This window comes from Lepidochelys kempii, chromosome 8, assembly GCF_965140285.1.
Source record: "Lepidochelys kempii isolate rLepKem1 chromosome 8, rLepKem1.hap1, whole genome shotgun sequence".
NCBI lineage: Eukaryota > Metazoa > Chordata > Testudines > Cheloniidae > Lepidochelys > Lepidochelys kempii.
The window spans coordinates 75,211,049-75,231,693 of NC_136387.1; the positions used below are offsets into that span (position 1 = coordinate 75,211,049).

The following is a 20,645-nucleotide window of genomic DNA, read 5'->3' on the forward strand; positions in this document are numbered from 1 at the left end:
TGCAAACCAACTTCCAGGAGCATCAGATGAGCATCTGACAAGGCCCTGCTCCCTCCTCATGTCCAGACCACCTGGCCAGTGGCTTGGCATGAGCAACTCTAAGGCTGGTAACTATGATAACAACCTTGCAGAACCTGTGTGTGTGTGTTTGTATGAATGAATGTGTGAATAAATATGAGATTGAATGGAATGTTATAGCTATAACTAACTGCTTACTATGATTCTTTCTGTATTCACAATAAATGTGGTATTTTGCCTTTTTCCCTTTAATAAGATCCTGCTGGTTTTTATTTTATTGGTATAACAAGGGCACTTTCACAGTTCTGGGCCCATTATTAAACCTTGTGGTAAGTCAGTCAGTATCGCTTTTCAAATGTGATGCTGTACATATTAGAATTAAGGTTCTCATTCTGACAGCAGGGACTCCTACACAACTAATAATGTGACAGGTGCCATTAGTTTAATTGCTTTGGTTGAGGCATAGTGTCTTCCCATATCCAAAAAAACCTGGATAGACACCCCAGCCCCCACTGCCTCCTGTGAGCACTTTAAGGTATTCATGCTAGTATAGAAATCCAGCCATGTTTAATGTGGCTTTTCATCTTGTTTGCTCTGGACTGAAGTCTGTGTAGATTGTTATCTAAGTCAGCTCAGAAGTCGCTGGTCACTGAATTTGGCAATTTTTTCAACTTTTACCCACCAGAACTTCAGGAGGAAGTTGTGTGACAGCCAGAAGAGTCTGTTTATTTAGAGCAGGATGTTCGTCTGAAGCATCAATTGATGACTGTATATTCTTAAAGAAACAGGAATGAATTTTCGTGGGGTGGAAGTTCCATGTAAAACCTCAAGTATTTTCTGTTCTTAGAAATGAGATGATTTGCTGTACACCAGTTGAAAATGACAGTGAAAATACAGTTTCACAAAGATGCCTGGAATTGGCTGTCAAATAATGGCAAGGCAAACAAGAAAAAGGGCTAAAAGGAAAATGTCAGAGTGACTTTCATAATTATTCAAATCTCTTCTCTTCCCCTCCCGCCTCGCCCCCCCGTTATTTAAAATGACCTGTTGGGACCTTGAAATGAGAATCTGTTTTACTGACATTTGTTCTCTTGCACTCAGGGTGACCAGATGTCCCGATTTTATAGGGACAGTACTAATATTTGGGGCTCTTTCTTATCTAGGTGGCTATTACCCCATACTCCCTGTCCTGATTTTTCACACTTGCTATCTGGTCACCCTACTTGTACTGTGTGTACACAGATACTGATTTGTTATTGTAGGGTTCTTACAAGAACTGGGCTTCTGGCACTGAGGCACAGACCCTAAAAGGTATTTATTTTTAGAATTTTTATTTAATTTTTTAAAGGCATGTATGGTAGAAAGATGTCTTTTCCTTCTTTTCCACTCATGCATGCAGACACACACAATTTCAGACAGATACATTTGGTTTGCGTTCTCTGAAAATCAACTGTGGTTCCAGTTCTTGGCGTCACTGACCCATCCTCACAAGGTCTCTTCATGACATACTCTGGAGTATGTTGACTGCCACCCTGTCTTCAATTCCCTTGTCTTTGGAAAAGTAATTAAGAAAGTGATGGCAGCACTACAGCTTTAGGTGCACCTTTATATCATAGACAAGTTGGGTAGGTTTTATTATTTCTTCAGGCTCTAGTTTTTGTGCTTGAGCCACCATTTCTCAGGGTCATGAGAGATCATCTGTTTAGAGTTACTGCCTATAGAGACTCTTCGAGCCAGCAAGATTGGTATTAATCAGGGACTCAGGATCAGGTGTAGTACCTGAAAATACTTTTAACTTGTTTTTGGAAGCTGCCTAGATTTTAAATTGACACTGTCCCTTTAACAGCTACCAAGAAGACTGCCAGAATACAGTAATCATGTTTCCTGTTTACATGCCATTATAGTTTAAAATGAGAAATGTTTTCTGATGGCCATGGTCCATCTATCACATATGTGATGAGCATGAGTGTCAGTTAACATTGCTAGAAATGAGAGCTGAATTTGGTGGTGGTCCAGAACCCTAGTGATGGGAAAGAACTCTAATAATCAAACATATTATCTTGCTGGAAATAACCTTGATTCTGTGGCTTTACAGATTGGACTTCTATTCTTCCTGACTTTTTTCATTGTAGATATGTCCTCCACATACTTTTCTTTCAATGGTCTTTGTAATTATGTTCCTACTAAAGGCTGGAGTGCTTAACCATTAGAGATCTTTAACATGTGGCCTTTGTTATCCTCATGAAAATTTTGCTTTTTTTATAGTAACAGAAACATATCGTGTCAAATGAAGAAAGGGGCCTATACAATTCCATTGACAGATTTCATTTAAGCACCTGTTTACATGTGCAAAATTCAGATATGCATGTTCAAGTCAAGCAATTGAACATGATCTGTTTTGAAAGCACAGATGTATGTTGTGCACATACAAAATATGTAAATGTAATTTAGAGGCCCACTTGACAAGTTGACCCATTGTGGACATATTGCATTGCAGGGTCAGAGCTTATGACCCTGATTCAGAAAAGCACTTAAGCATGTGCTTAATACTTTTGACTTCAGTGGGACTTCGCTTTTTGAAAAGGGGTGCATTAGCAAATGGGGGGGGCCTCTATTTGTACTGCTTTTTGTTTTCTGGGTGCCTTGGCATTTATTTTTTTCTTGGATATATGTAGCAGTCCCTTGTTACCTATTATTATATGAAAAAACTCAAGGGAACAGGAGACTTGCTTTTTTTTTAAAGTACTCTTCTCTGAATAGATATCTACGACTTTCCCCTCCTACAACAATTTATTTGTATTTCAAAGTGATAGTTACAGGAAGGAAGTTACAGGAGGAAAAGTTGGCCACACAGAATATACCTGAGGTTATGCACACAAATAATGTAAACAGGAAGTAACACAGGGATATTAAATAGTAGTTCAAAGTTAAGCTGGTATTTGGTGCTATAAATCAATTTGTAAACAAGTAGAAGCCGGACAATGCAGGTCAAAAGACTATTTTCACAACAGTGATGCCATACTTAAGACACTTATGAGTTTCTCATAGTTCCTGGAAATATTCTTTTTTCTGTTTTGTAGATCCTGATCCTGGAAGCATTTATGCTTGTGAGTAGCTTTACCGACAGAAGTCGTCTCACTGAGCTGAGTAACTCTGGTTCCTTGGTTTTATTCAAATGCAATTCATGTCCTGAAAGTACTAAAATAATTCCCATATTTATTGTTTCTTTTAAACAATTCCATTTTTTATTTGTACCTGGAAGAAAACTTTGATCATGAAAATAAAAAAACACTGAATATTTGAAATAAAAATAATCTGGATAGCCGAGGATCTTCCCAGTGCTGATAGTAGAATTATGTTAAATAATGTTACGTGGAATCCCATTAATGAAGATGTTTCCTCTACATCCAATTGTAACTCCACATAAAAGTGAGTTACAGAGACATACGTGCCGCTCTTTCCTCATGCTGATACAGTATATGTCCACAATAATGTAAATACAGTCTCACACGTCCCCTACCTAAAGCTTGTCTCTTCATCTTATTTACTGAAATTGCTCACTTAGGCCCCAGTCCTGCAATAGGAGATCTGTGTGACCGGACTCTTATGCTAATACAGAGCCCCACTGTAGTCAGTGAAACTCCACATAAGAGAGAGGCTCAAGCCACATGGATATGATTGTAGCATTGGGAAAAGATGATCACATTTGTAAGTTGGGGAAGACATGTATTTGAATGAAGTTAAGACTTGGTAACGAAGATTGGATTTTTCAGTAAATGTCATTTTTTTATTTTTTAAAAATGGAAAGGCCTTAATAATTCTACTGTGTTTTTACATATCTAAAATGTAAAAATTTTAGTCTTTTATTTAAAAGTAAGAGTTCCTTCCCTTTAAAGAGCAGACTATGAAACACCATGTGTGAGACCATGATTGTTCCTCTAGTGCTTGTAATATCTCATTCACTACTAAATAGGCACCATTGTGTGCTGCTGTTTTCTCTGAAGTGTTCTGAAAAATATCTGGTTTCAGAGGAACAGCCGTGTTAGTCTGTATTCGCAAAAAGAAAAGGAGTACTTGTGGCACCTTAGAGACTAACCAATTTATTTGAGCATGAGCTTTCGTGAGCTAAAACATCTGATGAAGTGAGCTGTAGCTCACGAAAGCTCATGCTCAAATAAATTGGTTAGTCTCTAAGGTGCCACAAGTACTCCTTTTCTTTTTGTGAAAAATATCTGTTTCTTTGATAGATGTAGATCTTTCCGATCTGAAGACCTAGGAATTCAGTCACGTGCAGGAAACCCTAGTTGTGTCAACATGCTTTGTCACAAACATAGGAATCAAATAAGCAACACTCTGATGTCTGCTAATTCAGAAATTCCAGGAGATATAATAACCGACACATAACCTTTATTTCACAAACCATGGCATGCACTGATCTTACTTGTGCAAGTTGAAGTCACTAAATTGCATGCGCATTAATGGCACTGTTTCCACAGCAGTCGCTGCTTGTAGTCTAGTAGAAGCAAGAGGCCCTCATTCAACATCTGACCCTAGTCTAGTGCCTTAGTCACATGACCATCCTTCACTATTATTATTGTAATGGCATCACTGCCTTTAATTCTATGGATTTTCCCAAGTTATCATTCCCACAACTTCTGGTAATTAAATAAGGAGTGTGGTGGAGACATCCAAAAACAAATCTATTAATCTGCCACATTATGTTGATTTATGACATCTTTTAAAGAAAAGATGCAGCCGTAGAAATGATATTGTCACACTTTGGGAAATTAAATCCTAATTGTGGCTGTAGAGAATGGAATTCTAGAGTCATTTTGCAATCCTGGGATTTTGGGATCAAGTTGATGTTCGTTTCATAGATTTTCCCCAAATCCCATATGTTCCCAATAGATATAATTGTATTGGATTGAGTTAGAATCAGATAGGTGGTACTCTTTTGGGGTGGGAAGTTATGGCACCTAACTTTTGTGTGAGGTGGGAATTATAGGTAAAACTGGTAGTAAATTCTATGTTTAAGCTTGCTGGAAACTTTCAGTTTCTTAGAACTATCAAATTTTAACTATTCAGTCTGAAATTATGCATGCAAAGTGTCTGCCTCAGGCTGAATTGTTTTGAAAACTTTCAGCACAAATGGTTCAGCTGTTTCTGAGAATGAGACTGGGGGAAAATATGTTGTTTTGTCCATGTTAAAACCAATTAGTATAACTGTTTAAGTTAGTGCCTAGTGTCTAGTGCTTCTATGCTTTGGAGCAGGGATGAGAAATTAGGTAGGGGGGTTGCCTTTGGGACAGAGCTGTGCCTTTTATTGTTCTTATGAAACAAATTTGGCCAAGTTATAGACCTCAAAAAATCTCACTTCATGCATGCTCAGTTGAGATGGATTAGAGTTTCGTAGCTAAATTCTTGCAGATTCTGTCTGCACTGAGCATGCTCCAGCCCAGGACTGCAGGGGCTGAGTAGGACTTTTCCTGTAATTGCTGCTTCCAGCTGCTGCAGGTTGGTATTGTGCAAGGCACAGGAACTGAGAGCAGAGAGACACTCTGTCCTGTGCTCTCAGTGCTCCCCCAGCTGGTACTCGGTCATTGTGGAGGAACTGGCAACCTTACTTCAATGCAAAGGGGACAAGAACCAGACTGGGGGAGAAGGGAGGGGAATAGGGTTGCTGGGTGTCCGGTTTTTGACCAGAATGCCCTGTCGAAAAGGTACCCTGGTGGTGCAGGTCAGCACTGCTGACCCCGCCATTAAAAGTCCAGTTGGAGTGGGGCTAGCAGGCTCCCTAATGAGCTCCATGCAGCTCTTGGATGCCCCTGCTGTTCCTAGACGTAGAGGCGGCCATGGGGGCTCTGTGCGCTGCCCGAGTGCCGGCTCCACAGCTCCCATTGGCCGGGAACCATGGCCAGTGGGAGCTGTGGGGGTGGCACCTCCGGGCCAAAGCAGTGTGCAGAAGCCCCCCATGGCTGCCCCTGCGCCTAGGAGCCAGAGGGCCATGCCAGCCGCTTCCCGGGAGTTACCTGAGATAGGTGCTGCCCAGAGCCCACACCCTTCACCCCCTCCTGAATTCTGGCGTTTCCTAACTTTTGAGTGCTTGACTTTGCAACCTTAGTAATGTAATAATTCCTTTTATGAGTAGACCCTTTGACTAATTGACAAATTCATCCTGGGTGGAACTCCGCTGTAGCCAGTGCATTGGCATTATGTTTCATCAAATGAATTCCTGTAGAATTGTAGTCCCATTGACATCACTATGACTACTGCCTTGAATAAGGGCTGCAGGATTGGGCTCTGTGCCTTTAAATAGATTTAAAATAAACAAGAAACTTCCCCATGAAATGTGTAAAAGAATGACTTTCCCCTTAGGCTGCATTGTACGTATGTGAACAGTATTGACCTCTATTCCACTATGCAGAGTTAAGACAATACAGTGTTTTAGGTCCTTTTGATTGAAAGCCTAATTGTGTTATGAAGGGGCAAATGGCACAGATAGTTTCATTTCATCTTTGGGAGCCTACATTTGTATGTGGTTTAGGTCAGAGATGAAATAAGTTTGGTGGTCTCAGCCTCATGGGCTTTTGTCCATATTACAAAACCATCATATAATTTGTCAGGACTCAACACTGTTGGCAGCTTCTGCTTAGCAGGTGCCCAGAACTAGGATAGCAGATGAGGATTAAACTGTATTGGCAGAACTACATGGGGAAGTTTGCACGTAGTCTGCCTACACTATGTGCTGTAGCCAGTTCTTTTAAACTCTTTTTCTAAAAGTATTTACATTAAATAAAATAGAGCAAAAAAGAAAACAGAAAGCAAATTTTGTTCACTGTTAACTTAGAGGCCAAGAAAAGTATATCTGTTTGGAGCACAGATGCACTGTGATGGGCTACAGAGTAACAGCCGTGTTAGTCTGTTTTCGCAAAAAGAAAAGGAGTACTTGTGACACCTTAGAGACTAACCAATTTATTTGAGCATAAGCTTTCGTGAGCAACAACTCACTTCATCGGATGCATACTGTGGAAAGTGTAGAAGATCTTTTTATATACACACAAAGCATGAAAAAATACCTCCTCCCACCCCACTCTCCTGCTGGTAATAGCTTATCTAAAGTGATCACTCTCCTTACAATGTGTATGATAATCAAGTTGGGCCATTTGCAGCACAAATCCAGGTTTTCTCACAACCCCCCCGCCCCGCCCCGCCCCACACATACACACAAACCCACTCTCCTGCTGGTAATAACATGAGAGTTGCTATATTACAACAAAAAAACTTCAAATCCAGACTCCAGCGAGAAACTGTTGAATTGGAATTCATTTGCAAATTGGATACAATTAACTTAGGCTTGAATAGAGACTGGGAATGGCTAAGTCATTATGCAAGGTAACCTATTTCCCCATGTTTCCGCCTGCCCCCCCCCCCCCCCCCCACGTTCTTGTTAAACCCTGGATTTGTGCTGGAAATGGCCCACCTTGATTATCATACACATTGTAAGGAGAGTGGTCACTTTAGATAAGCTATTACCAGCAGGAGAGTGGGTTTGTGGGGGGAGGGGGGGGAGGGGTTGTGAGAGAACCTGGATTTGTGCTGCAAATGGCCCAACTTGATTATCATACACATTGTAAGGAGATTATCAAACACATTGTGCTTTCGATAAGCTATTACCAGCAGGAGAGTGGGGTGGGAGGAGGTATTTTTTCATGCTTTGTGTGTATATAAAAAGATCTTCTACACTTGCCACAGTATGCATCCGATGAAGTGAGTTGTAGCTCACGAAAGCTTATGCTCAAATAAATTGGTTATTCTCTAAGGTGCCACAAGTACTCCTTTTCTTTTTGTGATAAGCTATTCATTTTGTTAAAATATGCAGCCTGCTCTTGATATTAAGGATAAATAAAAGGAGGAGAGAATGTTGGCTAAAGTTTAGATTTGCTGGAGCTGGGCAAAAATTTGAATTCTACATAAAACTTTTCCTGGATTTTGTGAAAATTATTCTTTTTAAATTAAAAACCCCAAACACGCAAAAACATAAAGGAAGATCACTGCACCTAGATGGTAGTCTCCTCGGGGGGGCTTCTTCATCACTGTCTCTCTGAAGTCTTTTTGCTGGTTCAGTATTTGCCTATTGAACTTGCCCGTAACTGAGCTCTGATGATCCTAGTTGCCTCTGCTTCCCTGAGGCATCTTGAGCCTTACTAATGTTTTTGATTATTAAGAACAAATTGAAACTACAATTTCATATGTCCAGGATAAGTTGGACTTGGTAGCAAATAGATAGGGGAAGTTAACATGGGCAGCTGAGCAGCACAGACACGAATGCCTGGTCTACACTTACAAGATTTACCAGCATACTTGTTTTGATTAGGGGTTTGATCTTTTTACCAAAATAATTAAAATGGTTAAAGTCCTAGTGTGAATGAAGGTAGACTGGTATAAAGGTGACTGGTATAAAGCCTGGTCTACCCTAAACAGTTAGATCGACTCAGCTGCATTGCTCAGGGATGTGAAAAATGCTCAGCACCCTGAGTGACATAGTGAAGTCGACCTAACTCCTGGTGTAGATAGTGCTAGGCCAATGAAAGAATTTTTCCATCGACCTGGCTACCATCTCTCGGGGAGGTGGATTACCTACACCGATGGTAGAACTCCTCATGTCAGCATGTGTAGACGCTGCAGTGTCGCAGCTGCTTATGCCACTGTAGCCTTTCAAGTATAGATAAGCCCTTATAATCCCTATAGTTGTTCCTTTCTGTAAAAGAATATCTATACTATATATAGAGCACCTTAATACTAGCATAATTGTGTGTCCACACTTGGGTGTGGAAGGGTGGTATCACTAGCTATACTTGCACAGTTAAAGTGGTACAACTTTCTAGTGTAGAGAACCCCTTAGTAATTGTCCTACCAATGGGACAATAGGTAACGTGTATAAGAAGCACTTTGAAAGGCCTTTCTTTTAATGTGTATATTATCTCTCTCTATATATTTGTGTAAATTATTTACATTTAATGTAATCTGAAGAAGTTGGCAGCTGTAGTTTAAAAAGATGCTTTGGAGTAAGAGAAATGATTTAGCAGTCTTTGTCTAAAGTAAATGCTATATGAACAAGTCCTGTCCAGAAATGATAATAGTTGTAATAAAGTAAAATGGAGAACGCTTCCTAATTCCAGTTTGTGTGGGGAACTTTCTGACACACTTCTGCTAACTGTGGTGCCCTTTGAAGTTGCATTTGAACTACTTTACCTCCAGTAAGAGCCTATCAATATTGTTGTGTTACTTTAAAACTATTTAGGAGAAAGTCTTTCTGCTACACTAAAACATCTGTTAAAAATTAGTTGTACATAGTGCTGTTGCCAGGTGCTGAAGAATAGTTCTAATATAGTACATGTTGTACTTACTACATCTATAATAGTGTGTTTCTTACTATATCCAAACCTATTTTTCCATGATCCAGTACTGAACTGCTGCTAGCAGTTCACTTTTTTTGCTCTGCTGGCTGGTGTGTCTGAATGGAGACCCAGCGTAAGAGGATGCAAGTTTACTGGAATTGCATCCTCTTACACCAGATCTGAATTTGACCTTTAGTGTTTTAGTTCTAGAGCAGTGGTTCTCAAACTTATTTGATTGCACTCCCCTTCTTTGTGTCTGTGGTAATTTACCTCCTCCCTCTCCCTCCGCCACACAAGTACATATATGGATATGCGGCGGTGGTGCTTCACTTGAATCAGTTTCAAGTTCTTTATTTTTCATTTGAGTTGGGGGGTTTTCCGTTGCATGAATGAGCCAACTATCCATTGTAATAAGAGCAAAAGTGAAACTGTGATTGTGGTCCATGCTTACTATTAAATGTGTACACCATGTCGTAACAAACAGATTAACATATAGAGGGCAACAACTTTGTATAATGCTATGCAAGCTTAACAGAAATCCATCAAAATGCACAGCGTCATCTGAGGACCTGACTTGTCCAGAGGAATCAGTTTTGCTAGTTGTTCATTGCTGTGGGCAAAATGTACACAATAAGTTTTTTTTTTTCTTCCCTAAAGCTGCTTGCTTTCCTTGGCGCTGGTGGGTGCTCGCGCTCCCCGGACCCTGCCCTTGGTCCTGCCCAGACTCCACCCCCTCCCTGCCCCTCTTGGACCCCTCCCCAGATCCCCACCCCAGCCCCGCCTCTTCCCCAAGCGCGCCGCGTCCTGCTTCTCCCCCTCCCTCCCAGCGCTTGCTGCATGAAACAGCTGTTTCACGGTGCAAGCGCTAGGAGGGAGGGGGGAAAAGCAGGACGCTGTGGCATGCTCCGGGGAGGAGGCAGAGGCGGAGCTGGAGTGGGGGGGCGGGGAGTTGCTGGTGGGTGCAGAGCACCCACCAATTTTTTCCCGTGGGTGCTCCAGCCCCAGAGCACCCACAGAGTTGGTGCCTGTGCCCCCTAGAATACATTTTGTGCTCTCCTCGGGGGACCTGCCCCCCATTTTGAGGACCTCTGTTCTAGAGATATAACAGACTCTAAAGGTGGCTTGCAGGGGAGGAGGGGCGAAAGAGAGGGGCTGCAGATTATATTTTGATATTCTGTAAACTCTCAAGCTTTCATTTTATGCACAATACTTTAGCGGGCCTTGAGATTCACAAGTAAAACTGCTGTGTTAACAGAGGTTGGATCAGGTCAGCTTTTATGTCTGGTTTTCAGAATGGACCCTAGATCCTCTTTAAAGATTGTATTTGTATTTCAATACATTGCTTTGCTTCACAGAGCCTATAGTACTGAAACCGGGGTAAAATCCTGGACCCGTTGAAGTAAATGGGAGGTTTGTGATTCACTTCAAAGTGGCCAGGGTTTCCACTCTGAATTGTTCATAATACACACTATATTATAGGGATACTCTCAAGATATTTTAAATAGTTTGTAACAAATATTAAAAGAATAGGATTTGGACTCCTTGATTTCTAAGCTCTTTGGGAAAGGGACTGTCTCTTTAAATTTGTACAGTGTCTAATACAGTGAGGTCTTGGCCTCTAGGCACTATTACAGGACAAATTAATAATAATAATAATAATAATAAATAAAAACAGACTTCTATAGGCTGCTGGTTCCTGGCTGTCTCCTAATGGGAAGTGTGCAAGGGCAAAGGAAACAAATGCATTGGGCCCTGCATTCTAGCCGTGTAGCCCTTGCTGACTCTGAAGCTGCTGTGCTCTCACCTCCTTTTTGAAGAAACCTGGTTCTCCTGTCAGGGTGGTAGGTTGTAATGGTCAGCAAGTTATGCGATAGTATTCGTTTTTCTTAGGTAAAACATGTTGGGATCAAAGTAATCCCTGGCTTAACTCCCATAGTTTCAGTGGGATTATGCTAGGGGTGAAACGAGCTGAAAGCTGCTGTTTGGTCAATCTGAGCCTCTTTCTGTAGGGTCTGGAAGGGAACATCAGGGCTTTGCTAATGACATTTACTCTATTCAAGTGACTACTGCTAGTTTTGTTAACTTAAGATTTCACTGTAACAGCATGGCTGTCAGCTGTGTGATGCTTTGGGGTGTCTAGTACCACCTCCGATTCCAAGTAAAGGACACAGCTGAGTTTCAGAAGAATGAGTATAACATTATGTGCATATTGATTTCCTACTTAAAGTTTTTAACTGTATCAGAAACCAGTGGTAAAATGAAAATAAAAACCACTTGATGCTTCTCCACACTAGCTGAAGAATGTATTTTAGATGACGGTTTCAAGTGAGAAAGCAGGAAGATCTTGACAAATATTCCTTTTGCTTCATTATGGAAGTTTTAACAAAAGCTTTTGTTAATCAGTATTTTCTTTCTCAAAGTTGATCACAAAACTCTTCAAAATATGTAACGTTTCTAGGCAGAATTTCTCTTAGGGTGCAGGTATATATGTTTTATTGAGTCATCTCTGTTACAGACTTGCATGTACACAGACATGCTCCTGTCTCCCTTTCTGGGCCAAATTTTGAAAAATTAGTGCTTAAGTTGCATTTGTAAGAAGAAGTAAGTACCCTTGAAAACCAGAAACTGTGGAATGGGATTTTATATGCAGATGGATACTTGCACATGCAATTGTTTGTTTTATGTGTGCAGATACATACTATGAGTGTAATTACCATGTGCAGAACTCAACTTTTCCTGTCTTTGAAAGGTTGGCACACTCAGTTTCTCAAAAGCTGTTGGTTCCCTAAAACTGTAAATTGCAACCTATTAATTTCATATTTGTAACACCCAAAATCTTTTAAAGAGAGTAAAGTAAACCTTACAAAAATAAGACGAAAATCTGAGTAAAATATGTGGCTGCCATTTTGGATTTACAGTCCCTGCCTGAAGAATATTTTCTCTTTATTTCTGGAGGAAAATTAAGGTAACTTGTCTCCTGTGGACAAAAAACCCAAACAACTGAAAAAGCAAATACTTCTCTAGAAATGACATAATCCTACATCCCTTGTTTTTAAAATCATGATTTTACTCATAGATGAAATTCATCCTGGGTGGAACTCCACTGTAGCCAGTGCATTAGCATTATGTTTCATCAAATGAATTCCTGTAGAATTTCTGAATCTCTTATATTGGATAGTAGGACTTAGTGGAATGTTAAGATAGGCTGATCTTCTCATCACACTAATTCTGTTCATTAGTATGTATTATCAAAATAACTTGTAACCTATGGATAATGATTAATTATGAATATTGACTCAACAGGTTTTAAAGTATTTATAGACAGAACTGAAGAAAAGCGGTATGCTTCCATATATCTATTCTAAATGCAATTTAGATCCAATTTGTATTTGGTCAGAGGAAAAAGGGTCAATTTTATACTTGCAGCTGAGTAATTACGTTCACCTAAGTTCTCCTTCAGTGCGTCTTGTTCAGTTTTTGTGACTTGAAGAAATGGCGTGATGTAGTGTGGTGTATGCTCTTGGGGTTAAATCTCCTTTTTCTCTTCTGCTTTACTGAACAGCTGTCTTAGTATGGGCAGTGTAACTTGATATAATAGCATATTTTTGCCCTGGTCTATTAGCACAAATTTGTAACGGTTGTTTTGGAAAATGTGCTATGAATTTATTGCAAGACCTTCACACTAGAGTAGTTAATTCAACTTTACAAATTCCTGGCACTTGACTTTCATCTTTCTTAACAAAACTGAATCTGTGACTTGATGCCTTGAAGTCAGCAAAACAAATGGTACTTTAACAGCGGTGTTTACTTTGATCATTTTTCAACATTTGTGCTCTAGCCTTTCACGTAGTACAAATTGCTTTACCAGAGTAATGGGGCAGGAACCCATGGACTGTTTTTGTAGTTTGGTTGCTGTGGTGATATTCAGCCTTCCATGAAACTATCATCTCCAGGGAAACAGAAACCTTTGCAGCTGTCTTAACCTTGTAGATACTATGTATGTTAGATATAAGCCTTAAAAGAGCTTTTTACAAACTGTATAGACAGTGGTTACATGCATAATCACCCACACAAATATTGTTTGCTAGGTAATACTTGCTTTAGTTTGATAGCTGTGTCCCCTATAAAACATGTTATGTTTTTGAACTCGTTTAATAGTTTTAAAGCCTTTTACAGCATATATTAAATGATTTTTCTAACTGACCTGACAACTAGACCTTTTGTATGTATCATTTCCCACCTGCAACTATATATTTTGTTGTTGAAACAATTGCCAACGGAAGAATGATTTTTTTAATGAATTTGCCATCATTTTGAGTATATGCATTTTGGAATAGCCCTAAAGTTAAATTTTGTCTATGAATGAGTTACTTGGGGGAGTGAGTGAGTGTGACCCAAAGGAGGCGAAGAGATAGGCAGACAGATTCTGGAAGAACAGAACTATTTTGACATACAAAGCTTCTGGGACTTAAGCTTAACTGAAAGGACTGTTGTTTAAAAGCATGCCCAGAAATGTTAAATGAATGTTTATGAAAATGTTAACTGTGATACATCAATAATCTAAGTGAAACCTTCATCAAGGGAGGATACTGGGACATGTGCGTATTACTAATGCATAAAATGCTAATAGTAATTCCAAGGGAAATGGTGAGAGCTCCATCATTTAGGGCATTTTAAAAGGAGGCTGGATAAAGCAATATAAACTATGTTGTAGCTGGCTGGTAGATGAACTAGATGACCTAATAGCTCTTTGCCACATTTAATTATTCACTTTTTATTTTATGTTGATATTCTCTGAGTTAAGTGCTCAGATAGAATTACAAGCGCCATCTAAAATGGAGGATGACTGCTTAATAGTTGTTGGCTAAGATATTATGATGCTGAACGGAATAAAAATGTAACATATATAAATTAAATTAGAAGGATGGATGGGGGAGTATCGCTTCATAAGGCATCATATAAAATACAGTAACTTCCCTACTGCTTTCAGGTAAATCATGGGTGAAATTCTGGCCCCCTGGGTCTTCCACTGTGAACTTCAGTGGAGCCAATTTTTGACACTATGTCTTCATAGCTGTTTGTACAGAGCCTAACATGGTAGGGCTGCGATTCTTATTGGGGCCTCTTGGCACTACATAATATAAATATTTAATAATAATAAGCATTCAGTCTGAGGAAAATACAAAAAGAGAACAAGAAGGAAAAACTTTCTATTTAACTTGTCTCTTCTGCTAACATTTTCTTTAAATACACCCTGGCTTACTGGTTTGAAATGGTCAAATACTCTTTTATTAATTTGTTTATGTAGTACTTACAGTATGCTAGTCACTGTCCAGACATTGAAGAGGGGGAAGTCCCTGCTTTGAGGAGCTCACAGTCGAAGAACAGATAGACAGGCACTCAGAGGTTAGGAGAAGGGGAACAACAAATAGGGTTCTTTTTATTCATGTATGCTAGATTCATTGTGAGCAGCATGGCAGACGTGGTTTGTGAAGAGGGACTTAGATGTATGCGAATGCCCTCAGGGAGGTGGTACCATACATAAGGAACATTGTCAAGGAGGCAGTTGTGCAAGAAGCTGATGGACAAGCAGAAGAGGCTGGGAACAGTTGGCAGAACCAAGGTGGCAAGAAGCTTGTCAAGGTCGGATAAGCAGAGAGGGGCAGAGTTTTACACAGAGATTTGAATGTGCTGACATAGCTTACACTTGATGCAGTAGCACTTTGGGAGCCAGTGGAAGGATTTGAAAAGGGGAGTGACATGATCAAAAATGGCTGCCACACTGCAGGCCAGAGGGATGGGGAAGATGGTGATGTCAACAGCGTTACAGAAGAGAGGCAAGTGGAGAAGTTCTTTGCTCAGTGTGCCTCAAAAGAAAAATAGGAGGAAACTAACCTGACTCTGGATCAAGACCTAAATTAAATATATTGTAGAAATCGCATTGTACTTGTATTTAGATTATTAGTTCAGGTTTTAAAATCTGACAGACCCATTAGCAAAAAAATAGCAAATGACAGGAATGGAGGTGGGGGATAAGGGGCTAATGGAGACTCACTGACTTAGGTGGGACCTGAGGAGTAATGAGATGGAGAGTGTGGAGTCCGGATGGCTCTGCTTCTAAGAAACAGCTGGGACTGAGGATTCTATCCACTCTGGTGGAACATCATGACAGAGTCTTCTAGAAAAGTGTGTGCATTTTTTTGCACGTTATTTCCATTGAGTCTGGGTCTAAGAGGCTTCCAGGCCTACGTTTCAGATAAGTTTTGTTTTGTTTGTTTTTGTTTGGAGAGGATAACAATGCAAAATTGTGCTGGTTTTGTGTTTCGTTAGAGAATTTTCACAAAAAGACAGATTTTACTTGTGAAAAATTCCTTTTCAATTGTAACTTTCTGTGACTTTTCCCAAGGACCAGCGTGCACTTTTCTTTTGGGAATGTGGGAAGACTGACATATAGTTTAACTCCTCCCCATCCCCTCAGCCCAGCTAGGAGCCACAAGACGGTTGCAAAGAGGGCAGTGTTGTGTCTATATGGCAGGTGGGCCCATGTGCTGAAGCCTGTGGGGAAAAGCCAGATTCAGCAATGATGATTAAAAAAAACTAAAGAGTAAAATAGCCAAAACCTACTGGAATAACAACCAAGAATTCTTATGGCACATCCAGTTAGGGTAATCCCTCTGACTTTCCAGCTTCAGCAATATGGTTTTTTTTTTTTTTTTTTTCTTTGTCTCTCACAACTTTGCTGACAAGCAAAAATCTTCAGAAAGTCTAAGATGGAGTCAAACTTTGTACTTCATTATGTGGACTCTAGTTATTAGTTTTGAACACAGTTGTTTGAGATCAGTTTAAATATAGATAATGATGTAGCTTCATTTTCTTATTACCCATTGGACCTGTACCAGGTGCTGCAGAGATGGAATTTGCTGGGTCTATTAGTAAAACTTGACAAATGCTTCTTTTGTCATAGACTTGACTTCTGTGGTTTAAAAAACAAAACAGCAAACCCCAGAGGTTCTAAATAGTAAGAATTCTTACTAATTCTCTGCAGTAGAAAGACATTCAACAATCAAGTATTTTGCATTCAACAGTGTATATTGTGTTATGAGTTCTAAATAGAAATTCCCTATTAAAATCAGCTGGGAATACTTCTTGTAAAAAAAAACCAGGACAATGTGGGCTAATAAATTAATATTATTTTCTAATCACGGGCATTCAAGTACCTGTTTCTTAATTTTTCTATATAGAGGGTTTTTTGAGGTATTCTCTTAATTTTTTAAAAAGTCATGGAGGACTTATAATTATGATTTATTACCTTACTTGGTAGGAAAGGGGTATATTAGAGTCAACAGGGTCCAGAAAGAATCAGCTGTCATTAATGGGTGGAAACGGCATCAAGAATAGGGTTCCCAGGCATCCGGGTTTTGACCAGAATGCCCAGTCAAAAAGGAACACCGTTGACTGGGCCACTAAGGGCTTGTCTACACTGGCAATTTACAGTGCTGCAACTTTCTCGCTTGGGGGTGTGAAAAAACACCCCCCTGAGTGCAGCAAGTTTCAGCGCCATAAAGTGCCAGTGTAGACAGTGCACCAGCGCTGGGAGCCACACCCCTCAGGGAGGTGGGGTTTTTTTAGAGTGCTGGGAGAGCGCTTTAATGTTGCCAGTGAAGACGTGCCCTAAAAGTCTGGTCAGTGGTGCAGCGGGGCTAAGGCAGACTCCCTGCGTGCCCTGGCTCTGCGTGGCTCCCAGAAGCAGCCAGCGTGTTTGGCTCCTAGGCTCAGGGGTGGCCACGGGGTCACCGCACGCTGCCCCCACTCTGAGCGCTCCCATTGGCTGGGAACTGCAGCAGCACCTGTGGGTGCGGGCAGCACACAGAGCCCCCGGCCCCTCTGCCTCAGAGCCAGAGGGATCTGCTAGCCACTCCCAGGAGCTGCCTAAGGTAAGCATGGCCTGGAGCCCACACCCCATATCCCCGCCCATTCCCCAATCCGCAGCCCCAGGTCAGAACCTCCTTCCCACACGCTAACTTCCTCCCAAAGCCTGCACCCCAACTCCCTGCCCCAGCCCTGAGCCCCCTCCTGTACTCAAATTCCCTCCTGGAGCCTGCATCCCACACACCAACCTCCTGTCCCAGCCCCTTCCTGCACCCTATACACCTCAGCCCCAGGCCAGAGCCCCCTCCTGTACCCCAAACCCCTCATCCCCTGCCCTACCTCAGAGCCCACGCCCCCTCCTGCACTCCAAACCCCTCGGCCCCAACCCGGAGCCCCTCCTACACCCCCAAACCCCTCATCCCTGGCCTTACCCCAGAGCCTGCACCCTCAGCCGGAGCCCTTACCCCATCCCGCACACCAACCCCCTGCTCCAGCCAGGGCCATCCTTAGGATTTATGGGGCCCTATGCAGTATTATTAAACTGGTGCCCCTATGTCCGACGCCAGCATGTGTATTTTAGATAAGGGTGGTCTTTTGAAGGATTTATTTAAAAAAATATATTTCTGAAGATCCAAGCATTTAAGGCTAAAGATGAATATTCAGATTGTGCATCTAAAAATCTATGCAAGGATTTTTTAGAGATATGATTTTATAATCTTCAGCAACACACTAATGGAATATTTTTAAAGCATGTTTAATGCTAAATCAAATTTAAATTTAAATGCTAAATTTTAATGTTTAACTAACATGTTCTGAGTAAATATTACCATAATGCACAACTGTTTTTGTCAGTAAATTCAGAAACTGACAAATGCCTATTAAATGGCTTCATTACCACTTGAATGGCTCTTTAACAGTTTCAATGTTGTGCTAATAAGTCTGGCAGACTGGAAGGCTTTTTCACTTTTAAGTATCTGATCCCCTCCTGAGGAAGACTCACCAGGCTGCAGCAGCCAGCTGAGGTGGGAGCCTACAGGAAGGGTCAGAACAGGTATAGGAAGAGGCGGGAGGGAAGACATTAGGACCCAGGGGTGCCCCAAATTTTCGGGTGCCCTACGCAGCCACATATGCTGCTGACATGGGTGTGAGATGGCAGGTGCATACACTTTCCAGTAGTAAATATAACTTTCTTCTCTCTCCTTCTTCGTGTAAATGATACTCTTCTCCTCTTTCTCCCCCTGTGCCCAAAGGTCCAGATAAATCACTAATGATTGATAAATGCAAAGTAATGCACATTGGAAAACGTAATTCCAACTATACATATAAAATAATGGGGTCTAAATTAGCAGTTACCCCTCAAAAAAGAAATCTTGGAGTCTTTGTGGATAGTTCTCTGAAAACATCCACTCAGTGTACAGCGGCAGTCAAAAAAGCTAACAGAATCTTGGGATTCATTAAGAAAGGGATAGATAATAAGACAGAAAATATCATACTGCCTCTATATAAATCCATGGTATGCCCACATCTTGAATACTGCGTGCAGATGTGGTAACCCCATCTCAAAAAAGATATATTGGACTTGGAAAAGGTTCAGAAAAGACCAACAAAAATGATTAGGGGTATGGAACGGTTTCCGTATGAGGAGAGATTAATAAGACTGGGACTTGTCAGCTTAGAAAAGAGACGACTGAGGGGGGGAATATGATTGAGGTCCATAAAATCATGACTGGCGTGGAGAAAGTAAATAAGGAAGTGTTATTTGCTCCTTCTCAGAACACAAGAACTAGGGGTCACCAAATGAAATTAATAGGCAGCAAGTTTAAAACAAACAAAAGGAAGTATGTCTTCACACAATGTACAGTCAACCTGTGGAACTCTTTTCCAGAGGATGTTGGGAAGGCCAAAACTATAACAGGGTTCAAAAAAGAACTAGATAAGTTCATGGATAGGTCCATCAATTGCTATTAGCCAGGTTGGGCAGGGATGGTGTCCCTAACCTTTGTTTGCCAGAAGCTGGGAATGGGCGACAGGGAATGGATCACTTGATGATTACCTGTTCATTCCCTCTGGGGCACCTGGCATTGGCCATTGTCGGAAGACAGGATACTGGGCTAGATGGACTTTGGTCTGACCCAATATGGCAGTTCTTATGTTATGTGTGGTTTGGTTTGGTTTAACCCAAAATAACAAATTCTCCAAAGTTCTCTTCCCTGGGTATCCCCTTTTGGCTGCTCTCCACTCAATGCCAACAACGAGGTTTATCCTTTTCTTTGTCTCCTGCAGACTGAGTTGCTGGCCACGCTTGCAACTCTCATCTTGCCCTTTGAATGTGAGCGTGATCAAAGGGGAGGATTTCATCTCCTCCTCAGTCGTTGGGTGGATATCTTCACTCTCCAAGCAAGATTAATATGTTGTGCTCCCCCAGCCAGCTACCTTAGTGGCAGAAGGTCTTTCGCTGTCTTTGCAGCACATCCTGTTGCTCTAAAGAAAGCAGAAGGCACTACAGATTGATCAGTGACCTGTGGACATTGCTGGCTTGGGGAGAAGAGGAGGCAACTGGTGATCTGTGTGGCAAAGGCTTGTGGGATATAGTGGTAGAGCATGGTCTATTGGCTGGAGAACCCTACCTATATAGAACCTTAGTTTGATAGACTGTACCAAGAGCCATTATAAACAATGAACCTTTATTGCAGCAGTGTAGCTGATTTGATTACTCTTTGTGATATTCCAAATACTAGCTAGTCTCAAACTTCTTCATAGTGTGAATCACACAAATAGTCTCTTAGGCACTCCACTCCCATTAATCTTTATGTGGAACACCTCCCCTCCCGTTGGTGGCCATGTGGGTCATCTAACTTTCCTTTCATTGTCTTGTGGGACCACCTTTACGGAGGCAGCAATCCCCTACTGCTGTTGATATTCTCCTTAGAAAGAATAGAGCACTGGCTTTGTTCCTAGCCTGTTGATCACAGATGATTCTTTCTGTTCCTTTGTTCCCTGCAGGTCTAAGGAAATACAGGGGCTTGGTTATAAAGCCCATTATTTTGTACTGTAAAGTCCTGTTTATCATACCTTTTTCCACATGGCCATTTCAGAAATTCTACTAATTTTCTTATGTATTCCTTTGTAGGCCTAGATTTCTGCTGGAATCCCTTCTCTAGGAAAGTCAGGGCTGGTATAATGCTATCTTCTTGTGTTACTGGACTTGTTGTTCCTCTTGTGTGTGTGCTTTGTTTTTGTTTGGTGGTGGTTGTTTTTTGTATTTTCCAGGTGTGATTTCAGTCCCATCAGTATCAGCAGGTTCAGGCCTCTTGCTAGACAACCTCTGCAGCCTTTCATTTAGAGATCAGAAATCTGAGC

The 20,645-nt window shown here is 41.1% G+C and overlaps 1 protein-coding gene across 7 annotated transcripts in view; it reads left to right on the forward strand.

The window, feature by feature from the left end:
• Positions 1-20,645, forward strand: part of TGFBR3 (transforming growth factor beta receptor 3) — a 178,446-nt gene that overhangs the window by 90,122 nt on the left and 67,679 nt on the right. For 5 of the 7 annotated variants that reach the window (XM_073357091.2, XM_073357089.2, XM_073357088.2 and 2 more), the window contains one exon: positions 3,099-3,125. The exons of the other annotated variants lie outside the window; for them this stretch is intronic. In XM_073357091.2, the coding sequence (XP_073213192.1) occupies positions 3,099-3,125 (27 nt within the window). The remainder of the gene's footprint in view (positions 1-3,098; positions 3,126-20,645) is intronic. 7 annotated transcript variants of the gene reach the window in all.